The 15,798-nt window shown below is 37.8% G+C and overlaps 1 protein-coding gene across 6 annotated transcripts in view; it reads right to left on the bottom strand.

Moving 5' to 3' along the window:
* The window catches only part of LOC126918352 (band 4.1-like protein 4A), a 62,204-nt gene that overhangs the window by 6,638 nt on the left and 39,768 nt on the right, over positions 1 to 15,798 (bottom strand). For all 6 annotated transcript variants that reach the window (XM_050726169.1, XM_050726171.1, XM_050726170.1 and 3 more), the window contains one exon: positions 9,167 to 9,264. In XM_050726169.1, coding sequence (XP_050582126.1) covers positions 9,167 to 9,264 — 98 coding nt within the window. The remainder of the gene's footprint in view (positions 1 to 9,166; positions 9,265 to 15,798) is intronic.

The following is a 15,798-nucleotide window of genomic DNA, read 5'->3' as shown; positions in this document are numbered from 1 at the left end:
AATCGCATAAATCTAATTTACATAAAGGAATTTCAGCTCGTCGGAATTTCGCTTCTTTCGTCCTATCTCCAAGTTCTGCTTCTTCGAAACCTGTCACCGTCAGTTGCTATAGGCTGCAGCACGGAAATGCCCTCCAGAAATCATCCTAGTCGCTTAATTGAATCACTGACTTTGATGAATATCGGCTGAGACCAGCACGAGGGGCACTTTATTTTCTCGCTGGTTTGGTCTCTCTCCGGTCCTTCGCCTACCATACAGAACAGAATTCCTGCACCTTGTCGTCGTCGATTTCTTGTATGTTCATTCGGTCATGTAATTACGAGACCGCTGATCGTAGACTACGAAACGATCGAAATCAAGCCGCAAAACGCGTTATCAGGGTCCCAGAAGTTTTGCCTAAATGAAGAGGAATTTGTTCGATGGTGAAAATGGTATGCGGAGATGTTCGACCATGTGAACGATTATGGAAGAAGAACTGTCCCGTACGTGAGGAAAGAAGTAGTGTGTGGAGCCAAGGAATGCGACTCGATCGATAAAAGTCGTCGCTCGTAATTAAAACCTTTGGATTCTACCTTTACATTTAACGAGACAACGATTTGATCGTTGATCGATGGAAATTGGTGATCGAAAGGGAATGAGGTGTATTGAATGGAACGAGGAGCAATCCTTCTTGGTATTGAAAGTTGTTGAAAGTTGTGAATATTAATTGTGCAGCTTGTTAGTTCGGTTTAGAAGGCGAGAAGTTCAAGTTTGTTGAAATTAAAAGGAAAATTTAATTAGACTTAGAACGACGTAAGGGAATATACGGTAATTTATATGTCGACTTCTTGATTAGATATTATAAAATCTAATATATTAGATAATATAAAATCTATAAATTTCCTTCTTTGAAATTGTTAAATCTGTAAGTATTACTTTTCATTTATTTTTCATTTATTAAATGTGAAATTTTGCAATAAATGCAAAAATAAAAGATGTAAATACGAATATTTTGTAACTGAAAAAATAAACAAGACAAAATGTTTATCGATATGGCTAATTGATCATTCATATTATCCTGATGGCAATGCCGATCGGATGACTTCACGAATACCGTGAATTCCATAAAATAAAGTGCTTAGAACGAAAGTCGTATCATGCTGCTGAGTCATAGTCAATAAAGTACGAAACAAATTTCTTTTCAACTACCAAGCTATTAAAATGTTGCTAAAAGGTTTCTTACAAGGAACAATGTATTATCATTTTAACACAAATATTTATAGTATTTATAAACAAATATTAAAAATTTTTATTTCTGCTTATTATTTGTCAGATAACTTTTATATCAGCTTTTATCAATAACTCCAGATATTTGAGATTTTATTCCTGGGAGGAGCACAAACTTGTTCCAAAGTAAATTGGTACATCGTAAGCAAGAAATCACCCTTTTGATCTACGAAATTGAAATTATATTTTATAAAAAGATACGGAAATCCTTTCAAGTTACATTTCACTGACCGTCCTTTGTGCATCTTTGATTTCTATCCGCTTGACCAATAATTTCCAAGGCCCTTTATGCTATTTCTTTTCGCATTTCCAATTACAGAAGTGAAGTGAGCTAGTCGAATTTTTTCTGTCAACGCAATTACTTCAGTGGTGTTTTCGTTTACTAAAAATGTTTCAATCAAAAGTTATATACTCAGTTACGTAACGATATTTTTTATACAAAGAGATATAAAAGTTCAAGTCGCATACTAAAATTAGCTCTGATTGAAAACTTAGTCGATTCAATATTCACTTTGGAATAAAAATCGCTTAGAATAGTAATTTCATTGAGTGGTATTCATCTATATGAAGGTACGCATCATTAAGAGACAACAGGAAGCAACGATAACAGGTTAAACGTACGAAACAATTAAGTTTTCAAATAGGATTCCATTGTCCGTGTTTCAATGAGGCATTCTCGAGAATTTTTCTTCTTGTTCGAAGAACGGAAGGAGCCGCGGAACGATAGTGGGAGTATAAATTAATTTACAAAGCGAAACAGCGCTCTAAAAATGAATCCATCCCGTCCGAGTGAAGGGAGCTCGACAGTGCAAGAAGAAATACGCGTGACAATAATGGAATTCACCCCAGCGAGGCTCGGAAAAAAACGAAAGAAACGCCTAAAGATGTTTTCGTCGCCGTTGTAATGGCATTGTAAGCTCAAAGCTCCTTGGCTATCTTGTTTGAGATCTCCGTGGAGTTGGACAACGCTTTTCGCTGGCGCAAGCACTATCTCCCATTCGTAAAACGACGACCGGGTCTACTTATTTCCAGAGTAACTCCAATATTTGCGGAAGCTGAGCGTAAAAGGGTTCGTCGCTGGACGAATCAGATTCATTGCTCGAAAGAAAAACGCGTTACCAAAGAGTGGTGCATTTTCAGAGGAGACGCTGGAACGAGAAAGAGATAAAAATCATGTACGAGTGACTATCCTGGTTGGCGAGTTGATTAATATTCGTCGTTAAACTGTCTTCCTCGTAAAATTACTTCCCGACGCTGAACAAGCGCGTAATTGCGTACGCTATATAACGGCCAAGTTTCGCTCTCGTCCCTTCTTTTTCTTTTGTATTCATGGGAGGAAAAGGTTTCTTTAATTGCTGCGAGCCGCACGAACCAAGGAAAATGTGGAATTTTTCAAGGAGACCGTGCAATATCAAGGGTTTGATTAAATAGATGCGATGAATAAGTCATATGAATAAATTTGAAAGGTGATTTTCCACGTATAGACATGAAAATATGAATTTCACAAAACAATTCCATTCAGACGAGCTTTGATTATGAAATTCGCTGATATCGTTCTTACTAAAAATATATCTTTCGCGCCTTGACTTCAAAAAATTTCTCGACTTTTACTTAATTTTTCAACGTTAACTTGTTGTTTGTTATATATTCTCTGCTCGTTGCTTCGTATTCTTCCTGTTTACTTTTCGTTCTTTGCCAGTTGATTCTCTGTCAATGACTAGTTAATTGAAGGATCCTCTATTGTACTGTAGTATTTAAAACTAACAAATTCAAAATCAATATGTATTCTACCACGTATCTTCCCTATATACGTACTTACTCTATCTCTTTACACCATTCCAAACACCTAATATTTGCTTATCATCCAACACACGAGACGTTCATTTATGTTCAACGTTACAGCAGCTTATTAGTTTAACCTTTACGATTGCCGAGGCAAAGAGAAAGAACAAAGAAGGATAAAAATTAAGATAAAATAAAAGGGATATTAAAATCTTGAATTTCTATTGGACAGTTAAGAAACTACTTTGAGGTAGCTCTATTATCGCGGTAAAAGAAACAGACAGTGACTAGTATTTTTAGTGTTACGCAAATCGCAATCGCAAGATCTCTGGTAGACGAATCACGTTCCGAAACGAAGACTTCTGGGTTCGGTAGTATCGAAGGAAAGAGCGCGTTTCGCGTGGAGAAGCGCGGAAAGAAAGGCAAGCAGGAAAGTCGAACACGTAAAATTCTGTTGCTCAAGATGTTGCAATCCATCGTCGCGCGGTGATCTCATCCGTGGCGAACCGCAGTCGCATTCAGAGAAGTTTATCTCCATTTCGCGAAGCAAAACGCGTGCCATGTCCATTTTTCTCTCTCTCGCCAGCTTCACGCCTTCCTCGTCCGTTCCGCGTTTCGTTGTCAACGGGCAGAGAGACTGAACAAGAAGAAAGGGCATTCATTTCGTCCCTTTTGACGGCGATGAGACGCAAACACGACCGTATCTTTTTCTCTCGTTCTCTTTTCCTCTTCCACTGTATCTACCCTTTCTCTATTTGCATGACTTTGAATCTCAGCAGCAGATAACTAACGCGTGGACCTGGAGCTTTCTTCTGGTCGGTTCTTGCCAGCGTCGTCGTCTTTCCATCGCGTGCGTTAGACCAGAACGCGTCGATGTTTCGAAATCTTCAACCGTTAACTTATTTTTTAGTTTTTAGTATATCTTTTGAGTATTAACTTTACACGATATCATTTTCTCCTAGCATTTTCGTTCTTCTCGTCATTTTCCTTAATATAACTAAAGTATATCACACGCTATTGTGCAAACGAAAACTTCGGCTCAAAGATACAGGAAAGGAGTAAAATCTTTCACGAAGATTGATTACTTGCTCCATTCTATTTATATTTGAACGGAAGTATTTCGAAATAGAAACGAGTATCTGCAAAGGGTGGAAAGTTAGAAGCACTTTAGGAAAGTTTAACTCGTTACATGGTCGTCTCTTTTCACCCGCGACATTGAAATCACATGCCGTTCAAACGTTCTGCGAATTTTTTTACATCACTTTCGTTGAACCGTGTCTTTGCTGGATACTTTATCTGTACTCTGTACTCGGAGGACAAAAGATTCCAGAACTTTTTTCGAAACGTTCCCTCCATCTGTTACTTTTGACAAACGTTTGAATTGTGTAATTAATTATATTTACGATTATAATTTTTGTCACGGCGTATAATTTTGTAAGATATTTAATATTTGTTAAATAACATGATATGTAACTCAAGTTAAATGTAATCAATCAGAAATTTAGCGACACCAAAGAAATGAAATACAGTTTCCGTGCTAGATATTTGCCTGCAAGAGTGCAGGATTAATTCAGGTTTTGCAACGGGTTCGCGATTAACACGAGCGAAAACGGACGAAAACGTGGTGATTTTTCACATCACCGTGTTTTTACCACTGGCGAAAGTGCTCTCGTACAGCCTCTTGATTTCAGACTGTAAATTAAAAATGAGGATACTCTTTCGTACTTTTCTATTTCATGTTGCTTTCCTTGGGATTCCATTTAAAGGTGAAAAATATATTCAAATGTGCATATTATTTTTTCTTTTAACTCCTCCATTACGATACGTAGCATTCCACTTAAATTAAGAAAATACAGCTTCTTTCAAATACGGATTTAGTGAAAATTTAAATAAAAGGTAGATTGTATTATGGAAAGTAAATAAAATCTGCGAAGAGATCAATTTTGTTCATTTCGAACGAAAATTCTTTCAAAATATTTTCGACGATCAGTGAATTTTAAATTCTCTCAACACGAGACACAATTGTCTTTCGATTCAAGACGTGCAAAGCTAAGTCTACACCGACAGACGATTGTCCCCAGACAATCAACAACGTGTCGCAGACAATCAGCGTTTATCTTTCGTGCAAAATCCGCGGAAAGACAGATGCTGATTGGAAATGTTGACTTAACTTAAAGCTAGTCGTAATTTCCACGTTTATCGGCGTGCAAAGTTCATAGAAAATAGAGAAAAGTATGTTTCGTGATTCTGAGCGGGTGAACGCAGTTCTCCAAAAAGATTCGATGAAACGGTGTTGCGCGTTGCCTGTCCACCGGAAAGGCGATGAAAAAGAAACGATGGTGAAGTGTAATTTCGACGTGACGGCTTTGTGCCGCGTGGGTGCATAATGTAGCACCTACCATGCAATTTTGTTTAGACTCTCTCGGAAATAAGCGTGCCCGAGCGTTAGGCGTTGCCCCGTGAAATTTCCACCGACGCCATCCTTGTCTTGCAATGTTGACTGCTCGGAACCAAGGCGGCGTTATCGCGATAAAAATTGCACACGTTTCATCGTTCTCTTCGTGTTTTGTCTACTTCGACCATAGGGAACGCAGATTGCCGTCGCGTAAAATCTTATCGGGCATGACTCGTTTCCAAGCGGTAACACGGTGAAGAAAGACGGGGATAGAGAGAATAGTGCAACGATTCTTCATTTGAAAGCGTATTAGGTTACATGATGAATGATTCGAGTTACTTAGCTTCTTCCAGGTATTTCGTGTTTTAATAAAAAGATCTTTGGATTGAAAGCAATAGTGAAAAATCGGTAGAAATTGCGCAGCAATTCCAGTATATTTTTACAGCGAAATTTTTTGAACCGATGCATGTTAATAAGTAAGTTATTGTTATATAAATCTATTTTAGTTATATGTCAAATTTAAATAAAAAATCATCCGAGTGAAATGGTAAACAAATAATTTTTTATCAATGCAGTAAAATAATTTTGATAAATGAATTTTGACTGCAAATGAATCAAATTCTTTTTTTCTTACCGTATCCGATAGGAACATGCTACTGTACAATACTACGGTTAAATTGATTACACGCGAAATTATATGCGTTAATTGAATTACTGCACCTAAATCGCATCAAGCTAATTAAACAGGGTAATTAAACGTTAGCATAAATTTGGCGCAAATCATAGGAAATGAAATTTAATTGAAAAAGCAAAAACGATCGAATCAAATTCTCTCTTATCAAAAGCTGTCGATACTACTTAATACCCGAAATACTAGGAATTTATGAAGTACCAAACAGCATTTATTAAGTTAATTATTTTGGACCTTTATCAATTAACAATATGCAACATTAAATCTCAAATTACTAAAAAATCCTTCAAAAAATTTTCTGAAAAACTTAAAATCGTACTCAGTAAAAATTCGAATAATTTTTATTAATAATTTTATATCCAGGGAAATCTTTGTGTTTCCTTAACTTGCCTCATTTTCCATCTTTATATTAGAAAATAAAATCACTGTAAGCATAATACCGTAAGCATAAAGTCACGTTTAATTTAGATCTAACCATTAACCGCTACATTATAAATTTATGCGATCGTAAAATCCTCGAAACCTGTGCCTGTAGAATCTTCTCGATAATTATCGACTGTTTATCGTCGATAATTGCGTGAAACTAGCCTTACGAGATCAAGCATAACGTTATCGTGGGTTACACAAACCCGATTCCGCCTATTTTTTGCATAATGTTATTCCAGATGAGAAAACCAGAACGACCTCTTCCTTGCATGCAAGATTCAAGGACAGTGCAAATCATACCGGAAGACGATGCCAGGAAAGTCGAGTCGTTGACAGTGAAACAAAAGGAGTTACGCCTCATTTTCAGAATTATAGTGGCATCTCTAATGAGGAACGAGCACTCGGAGGCCATTTGTGGTTCACGTTGGTAATTGTCTCGGCAAGATTACTTGCTTAAGCGATTTTCCTTTACGCCTGCTTGCGACTCGACGTTTGCGCGTTCCCGGCCAAGAGCGCTCTGTTTCTTCGAATTGTCTTCCCTTAATTGGATGTGATTCTCGGTTTCAATTAGCGCAGTTTTTTTCGCGATAATTACGGAAGTGTCGTGTTTAACGAGGATCAAAAATGATTTAAGACTATTTTTCTAAAGGTTTCGTTGAAATTCCTGGAATTTCCTTATTAAATCCGTTGGAGTAATCTCCAAAGAAATATCAATCCCTAGGGAAGATGAGAAAATATATTATCAAACTAAAATTAATCGGTACATTTCACGCGAAAATAATTTATCTCTATTTGAAATATTTTATGAGGATAGTTAGTTATTTGTTTTATTATATTTCGCGTTTTTGTTAACATATACTTGATAGGAATCCTTTGAAATTGCACCCTGTAATTGAATTATTATATTATAGTTCTGAAGGAATTAATTTACGGAGTTACGAAGAAAGCTACGATATTAATTAAGCTAAATTCCCCAGTTAGTTAAGAGTAGATAGAAGGTACCAAGAATTGAATGGTATAATAAGATTTATCTTATTACTTCGCTGTTTTCGTCAGGATAGTCATCGCTAAAACTTCAGGTTTACAAGGCAGAATACTTAAAAAGATCGAATGTTCTAGCACATAAAATTTGAATGAAATTTCCAAAGGAATTTATGAGAACTTTACTGGCTGGAACAGGTATTTCACGAACCATTACTTTGCGTCCTTCGTTAAGCATTCACAAAGCCCTGAACGCGTATGTTTAGATTTTTTCTATTGAAAAAGATTTTAAGATTTAAAGATTGTAAATAAAAAGAAATGGCTTAATAAAAAATAACAAATAGTTATTTTTACTACAAATTTTTTTTAATTTACTTAGAGGAAAATATGATTAAATGCATTCGTTGTGCTTATTGATACTAAAATCAACGTTCTGTTACAAAAGTAATTATTTAATCACTTTTAAGAATACAACTGCATTTCACAATGTCAAATACCATTGTACAATAAACATTAATTAATATTAATTAACACGCTTTTCGGTTTATTTTTGCAATCAAATAGAACTGTGCAACGTTAGCTAGTGTCCCTGAATTCTTAAACCTATTCCTTTAAAAGAGTCGCTACTTTACGTCGGAGAAACAGATTCCCTCTTGAATTATTTCGTTCAATTAGCATAGGTTCGATTTCCTTTTCGTTGAAAAAATTGTCTCGTTACTCGGGCCGGGAAAATAGTTAATCCAGCTTTGCAACGAACACGTTTGGAACTGAATGTTAATGCCGCAACGGTATTACCAACTCCTCCCATTCTTCCGCATCTACGAGTTAACTTTCTTTGACCTTGAGAAGATTAATACGCCGGGATTTAATTAACGCTACCAATTTTAATCATAGCGTTCATTAGAAGCGGTAATAATCTTCGTGCTCAGTCGGCTGACGGAAGCCGCGTTGTGAAAAGAAATCGAGCGAACATTAACCATCTGATTGATTGCACTTGCCGCGTACGCTTCCGTGATACATTTGCATAATGCATTTCCCTTGGAAAATTATAGCTTTACCGGTTTGAAAAATCTGTCCTTACTGTGAAATCGCAAAATAGACAGATTTTTGATCGTTTAAGAATAAGATCCTCCATTTTTATTCCCTCTGATCGAGTGACGTAATTTGTTCACGTCGACTATTTGCATCACATTTTCGAGAAACAAACAAATAAAAACCACGCCTAATTATATCATATTCTTCTCCGGAGAAATAACTTGCACATATATATTTTTGTTGCGCCATAAGTTTACGTGATCGGAAATTGATGGATTTTAAGATCTTCGTTTAATTATTTATGGATACCTTTTTTCTTGTTCACCGATGTCGTCTTAGCAAAAATTATTATCAGTTGAAAAGAATGTTTGCGAACTTTGTCGCATGCTACGTAATACTTTCTAAGACGCAACACGCGGTTCATAAGTAACGTCTATATAAAAATTCATTTCATATATGTTGAAAATATCTATACCTATTGTCAGTTTTGGTAGTAAATCAAACAAAACCTGACTCTAACGAGTAACTATGATATTTATTAAAAATTTATATACTTTGCGAAAGTAATGTGAAAAAGTTCATATTCTTACATTGGACGACGTATGCTCCTAATTCCGCGGCCAAGTCGAACGACACAGGAAGTCGTCCTTGGAGAATATCCTGCTTCACTTGGAGGAAAAACTGGTACCTTGAATAAAAAAGAACACATATTTTTATCGTATGAATAAAAAGCAAGAATAAGACGACAAACTTTTCCTTCGATAGTTTTCGATGAAAATTTAATTTTAACACATCTGTTTTATTTTTAATATTAAAATTGTTTTATGCAATATATAACCACACGCCTCATAAGATAATATAATATTACATATAGTACGATAATAATATATAATGTAGTAATATAAATTTCTATACAATTCTTTTTGCACACAATTTATCGAGATAATATTTTATAAACTAGGTAATAGATCTTTCCTTCTCTCAAAGATATGATAAAGGAAACGTTTGGCAGCCACTGTATGTATGTCGCGTATATAATTAATAACGTATGACACGTATAAACGTCTTACACACGAGAGGAGCAAAAGAAACGAAGCAAAAGGAGCGAAGCAGAAGAAGCGAAGCAAAAGTGGAAGAAGGAGAAAAAGACGAAGAAGAATGGGAGGGAAAAAAGGAAAAGTTACGAGATGGGGTCAACTTGCGGCTCGACTCGCCGCGAACTTCGATTTTGCCATCGTTGCCTTCGCGGTTTCTCCTCTTGTAAAGTCGTCGTTAAAGGATTTCGTAGTTTCTTTTTCTTTTCTCGCTTGTACCATCCGTTGCCACGACCTTTCTCTGTCGATATCACTTGCCGTCTCTTTCCTTTCGCGCGCGTTCTCCCTTTCATGCTCGTATGCACCTTTTCCCTCGCAAGCAGATTCCTTTTCGCTAGCACACTTTTTTCCCGCTTCTTCTTCTCTTTCGCTTTTTCTTCATTTTCTACCTGCCAATCTCTCGTGCCTCTTCGTTCTTTGCTCGTCCACCAGAATCGCTTTCACCCTTCGTTCTGTCTTCGAGAATATCTCACATTCGTCCCGACTGCTTTTCCGCTGTCCTATTTACAAACACGATTTATCAGCGGCGAGCCTGAGCAATATATTTTTATTTAAGTCCTGCTGACACGGCGTGAAAAGTTCACGAAGAGTTTTGAAAAGCGATTAAAGTAAATATCAATAAGTATCTTTCTGATTCTTAGATTCTAAAATAATATTTGATTTAAAAGTCTAATAAAGTTCCTTAAGAAACATAGTAACGTTGTAACCTTCCCTTATATCCTTGAACAGTATCTCTTTTCTTTAGCTCCAGCAATAGGTGTCTTTTATAGAAAACGACATCCTCGCTTAAAGCACCGTTTGCTTAGCTCGTCGCGCGATAAACTTCCTTTCTATTTCATTTTCTTGATATACACGATCTCCGAACGCTGTTTATTAACGCATGAATAATTCCCCGACCGGTTGTGAATCCTCCACATCCTTCGAAGCCAGACCGAATCCCCGACAGACTTTTCCCTCTTTCATATTCCATTTCTTCTCCATTCCCCTGCGCTTTATCTTTTTCCTCCCTTAGTCTGCTGATGCAAGGATTACCTGCGAAATTCGTTTTAGGGTAATTCCGTGGGATTTACCATCGCTCTTCCGTTTTTCCCGCCTCTCCATCCGCGAATTCTCGTCGCGCGTAACGTTCGTCTCAAACACAAATATACACGCGTATATAACTCTCGTCTCGTTTGTACTCTCTCTCAACAGACTGCAGAAGAAATTTAATATATTATCCTGAAATCATTAAGATCCCATTTATTAAGTTCCTCTTTTTCGCTAGAGGGATTCTTCGTCTCTTCCTTTTCCAGTCATCGCCTCAATCAGTCTGCTTTCTTGTCTCGTCTTCCTCGCGTCCCTCCCTCGTTTAACCTCGTCCTCCCCTTCTGTCTCCTGTTTTTTTTTTCTCTCGCATACTTGTTCTTTTTTCCTGCTAGGTCCACGTTTTCCTTCCTCTTCTTCTTGCTGCCGATGCAACCTCTGCTCCCTTTCATTCTCGTTTCTCTCTTTCTCCTTTTCTCGGCAACCTCCTGCCTCCATCTCTTGCTTTCTTTTCGCCACCGTTACCCGATCGTGGGGAATACCGCTTATTAACACGCCACGTCAGTGCCTGCCGACTATAAATCTGCTCGCGTTATTAAGGAATTGTCAATTCGCTTTCCGGGCCGCTTTCTCATTTTTCAAAGTCGGATAAAGACGTCTTCGCCGCGTTTCCCTCTCGTTTCTCAGGTTCTCGCGCTCTCCTTCGTCTCACCCATACCACTTGAATTCTCGAGGAATTGCCAGGCGATTCAAGTCCCGACTTCTTCGTGCACCGCCTCCATTTACATCGCGTTTCAGGCGTTCCTGGTTACGTTAACTTTTTACGTTTCCGCGTAAACTATGCAGTGTAAATGACGCGCGCACGCGACGTCACATGAGATTCGGTTTCAAAGCATTTCGACAACAGCTAACGAACTTTTCGCCAATTGTCTATTTTCTTCTTAATCTATTTTACATGTTACAAATTGTCCTTTATTGTCATCTTTGCATGTCTTTATTTTTATCATTTATATCGCCTTCTACTTTCATCTATATTGAACCATTTTATTTTGCTCCTTTCCACGTTCTTTTACTCGTTGCTCGAACTTCGATCTCCAAAAATGTCAGTGCAATAAACACACAAATATGCTTTAATCGTATCAACTTTGAAGCGAATTATTCGTTGCATTTCTTTTGTTAGAAGTGCAGGATATTTTACAGAAGTAAGATAATCAATGTAATAAAACAGCAGAAATATATTACAGTTAGAATCGCCAAAAGGAGTAAGAAAGTAGCGTTAATGCCTACGTATGCAAACGAGTTAATCGATTAGCGGATAAAATAGAAAGTCTTTGCAAAAAATTGTAAAGAAATAATAAAAGGTTGCAGAAAGTAAATCAAATTTTATACATTTTCTGCCCTTTGAGCGAATCTCTTTTTGAGAACACCTAATCGACTCGTCTTTCTTCACGGATTCCTCGTTTCTTACTTGTGGAACTTTAGTTCGCTCGTTCCTCTGATTCGTTCGCGCGTGCAAGAAACGCTCGCCAAAGTGAGCGATAACGACACGGAGCGGGTCGCGCGCACGCACGAACGAGCGCAGGAACGAATAATTTCGACGCACTCGGAATTCTCAAACGTTACCGGCAATTCTGGAATTCCCTGGAATTTTGAGGTTCGCGATCGACCACGGATCGCATGCAGGCGTGACGTCGAACGAAAATTGTCGGCATTATCGGTGCATGCGCTAAATTTCACGGCAAACGGCGCGTTTTCGCGCTCTCAGAAAATCGATGATCGCTCGTGACTCCAAATGAAAGCACGAGTTCACCGAATACGTGCCTTGAAAAGTGCTCAGGAAGAACTGACTGCCAGCAATTTGTTACAGCGTTCTTTTCACAAAAGTTTCAGTTCACTCTGACGTTATCTCTACTGTAAATTCTATTCCTTGCAATAAGTATTCCACTCTGTTAATTCAGTTTTCTCTTAATCGCGTGGTTTCTCGTCAAATATATCAGAATTCAATAAGTCTGGGCCGACAAAAACAGAATTCGTGACGTTCCTCATGAAATGGGAGGTTTATTGGTTCAGGACGTATCTAAAATCTTGAATATTTCGAAATTAAAGAATCTATTTAAAGAAAATGGAAATGGTACTGAAAACGGAAGTTTTTAATAAATAGCGGAACAATAAAGGGCGCGGATTTACTGGACGATCTAATATATAACTTAAAATAAAACGATATAAACTGGACAGTAACTTATGACTCACCAAAGTAAATAGCTTGTCGTTTATCCTATTTAATCGTTTCGAAAGTCCACGACTACACCGAACAACGTATCGGAGGTGAGCACCTTGCTGAGGAGCGTCTGGGTGTCGCGTATCCCATATTCAACGCGTCTTTTTATATTTGCACGCAACCATACATGAACAGATAAAAGCGGAGGATCGTCGAAACGACAATGTCTTATCCTCACCGCACGAACGGATGCGCTACTTCTTGAGCTACGATTTTATGTCACGCAGTCCAGTCGCACAATCTGTATCTGTATTTTATATCCTGTTATATCATGTCGGGGTACGCAGCCGGGAATTTTTGCCGCGTGTTAAGGAGCTTTCGCACCGACCGACGACCCGAGGATTTGTGAATCAGAACATGCTACAGAGCTGTGAATTTTTCTCGAGGAGGAAAGCTTTGGGAAAACGGGGAAAGTTTCGTCCGTCTCATCGGGGATTAGTCACAGGTATGATAACATAGAAAGGTAGTATTTCGCTTGGTAGAAAGAATCTTCTACGATGCATTCGTAATATTACCTGTGTGATTGGCAATACTACGTGTACAGAATTTTTCATTCGTGAAAACTTCTTCCTTTTCTCGTCCATTTTGTCCCTAGATGCATCAAATATGAATATTCAATAAAAATATCGCCCCATTCCAAAAAAGAATCTTTACAAGAATCCTCTATGCATCTTATCTCGTTTAGTACTTTTATTCAACGATAAAACTCTCGTAAATTCAGTTACATGCACATTCCAAGATGAAAATCGAGAAAAATAGTTTACGAAGTTGCGCGCTATCGATTTCCATATTGCTCTTGCAATTACAAGAAATTGCGCCGGCGAATATCGAAATACAGCCGTGTAAATCGATGTACGGATGGTGCACCGACATATAAAACGGTCCTCTGTGAGCGTGAGCGAGCGAGGTGGAAGCCAGACACGGAATTGCTACGTCAATGAAACATCGTCGAGGGCCTCTGGAACTCGAAGAAAAAGGAAGTTACGATCTCCTGGAGGATCGTGGGCGGACATTAGTAACGATAGGCAGCGGTGCGAGTTGCCTTCTAACGTTTCTGCGCTACCGAGATGAAGAAAAGCCACCTAACGAGATTTTGTGAGATTAAACGATCGTAAAACAACGCGGAGATATCATCGATTATACGCGTAATGGTATTCTTGAACAAATCAACGAAATATTCATTGATATAGGAACAAATTAACAAAATATTTATTGGTACAGGAACAAATTAACGAAATATTCATTGGTATAGAACTGCGAATATAAATTAGAAGTGATTTTGTAGTTCGTTTAAGATTTATTGAGAAAATTCAAATAATGTTGCATTTTCGCGTTAAACATAATCGTGGTCAGATCGGAAATATGTTTATACATATTGTTTATACTCATCTTATGTGAGAAGCTATTTTGTGTATAGAATTACCCTACTCTAAATCAGCATAATGATTTATTTTATTTTCCTAGGTATACGACAGGAAACAAAAGTTTAGAAAAGGTAGATGCGGAGAACAAAAGAAAAAGAAACGCCTACCGTACGGATTCAACAATGTTCTTTATAATTTTCATTTTCGGTAGGTAATTATTATCTATCGGTCAACGGTTAATTGCTATGGACCAGCGAGAAATACGCTGCCTTAGGGCTAAATATGCTAATCTATAGTCAAGAACCCGAAGTTAGTTGTTAGACAGAAACGAGAGAGGTGTTTCCGTTTCGATCACCGGAGGGGTCAATACTCTCGTCTGCGGTACTGATACAGCGAAACGGCTATCAGACGTTTCGCGAACTTCGCATAGTTTTAGCAAAACTCGAACTAACGCATCGACTGATACCTGACCGCCTATTACATACTTTACTCGTTGGGAATTTCTAGAATTTTAGAACGATCAACATGCAATTTGAATAAAATTATAAAATCTCTTTTAATGCTTTCCACTCAACAATAAAAAGCGCCTACATGTGATGAAAGAAAATATCAATAACATTTTAGAATTAATATTCTAAAAATGCACACTACACGTTATAAACAAGGAAATAAAAGGGACTTAGACGCGTGACACTTTTATTCGAAATGCATTACTACAGTCGGCAGATCGAATAATTCTCTCCCATCAACCACTCCCTAAACACTCTGCCATTATACACAAATCGTTTATCCGACAACAGTCGTCGTATTTCCCTCGTTATTCGTATTCCATCGTGTAGCTATAAGAAGATCGAGACAACTACGACATAGAATTGGAACGTCCACGATTCTGCCTCGTCGTACAAGCGGAACGACGATGCTAACAGTCACATAAATTTTCACAGTTCGCGTTTTAACACCTTCGAATACCACGATATTGTGAAACTAAATAGTCCTTAACGTTCGTCATCTGCTCGCGAGAACAACAAAACTAACAGCAGTAGGACCGTAAAACGCATATCGCGAACGTGTACGATCGTACCTTTCCTTTGAAAAACTTGCTCCATCTCGGTGAACGCGCCAAAAATCAAGGACATCTAACCATTTTGCATCTGTGGCCGAGTTATCTTGCGTCGCAACGTCATTTGTGCGACGCTTTAAGTGAGATGTACATTCATTAAAACGCGAGATATCTGATTTGGATGAAAATTAGTTTGCGAGAAATCTTCGAAGTGCAATGAATTTACATAATGCCAAACGTACGATGCGTTTAGCATGCACTTTCCACCTAATACGTATACCCTAATATCCATACAGTCTGTCTTTCTTTATTTTACAGTCTTCTGCATTTGTTTCGAGATTTGCTTAAACATTCTTTCACGAGCGTTCGATCCTTTCACGTATCCGTAGAGCTAAAACCTCAG

The sequence above is a fragment of the Bombus affinis genome, chromosome 7, assembly GCF_024516045.1.
Source record: "Bombus affinis isolate iyBomAffi1 chromosome 7, iyBomAffi1.2, whole genome shotgun sequence".
NCBI lineage: Eukaryota > Metazoa > Arthropoda > Insecta > Hymenoptera > Apidae > Bombus > Bombus affinis.
Note: the sequence above shows the minus strand (reverse complement) of the source record. Positions and strands in the feature narration are given on the sequence as shown.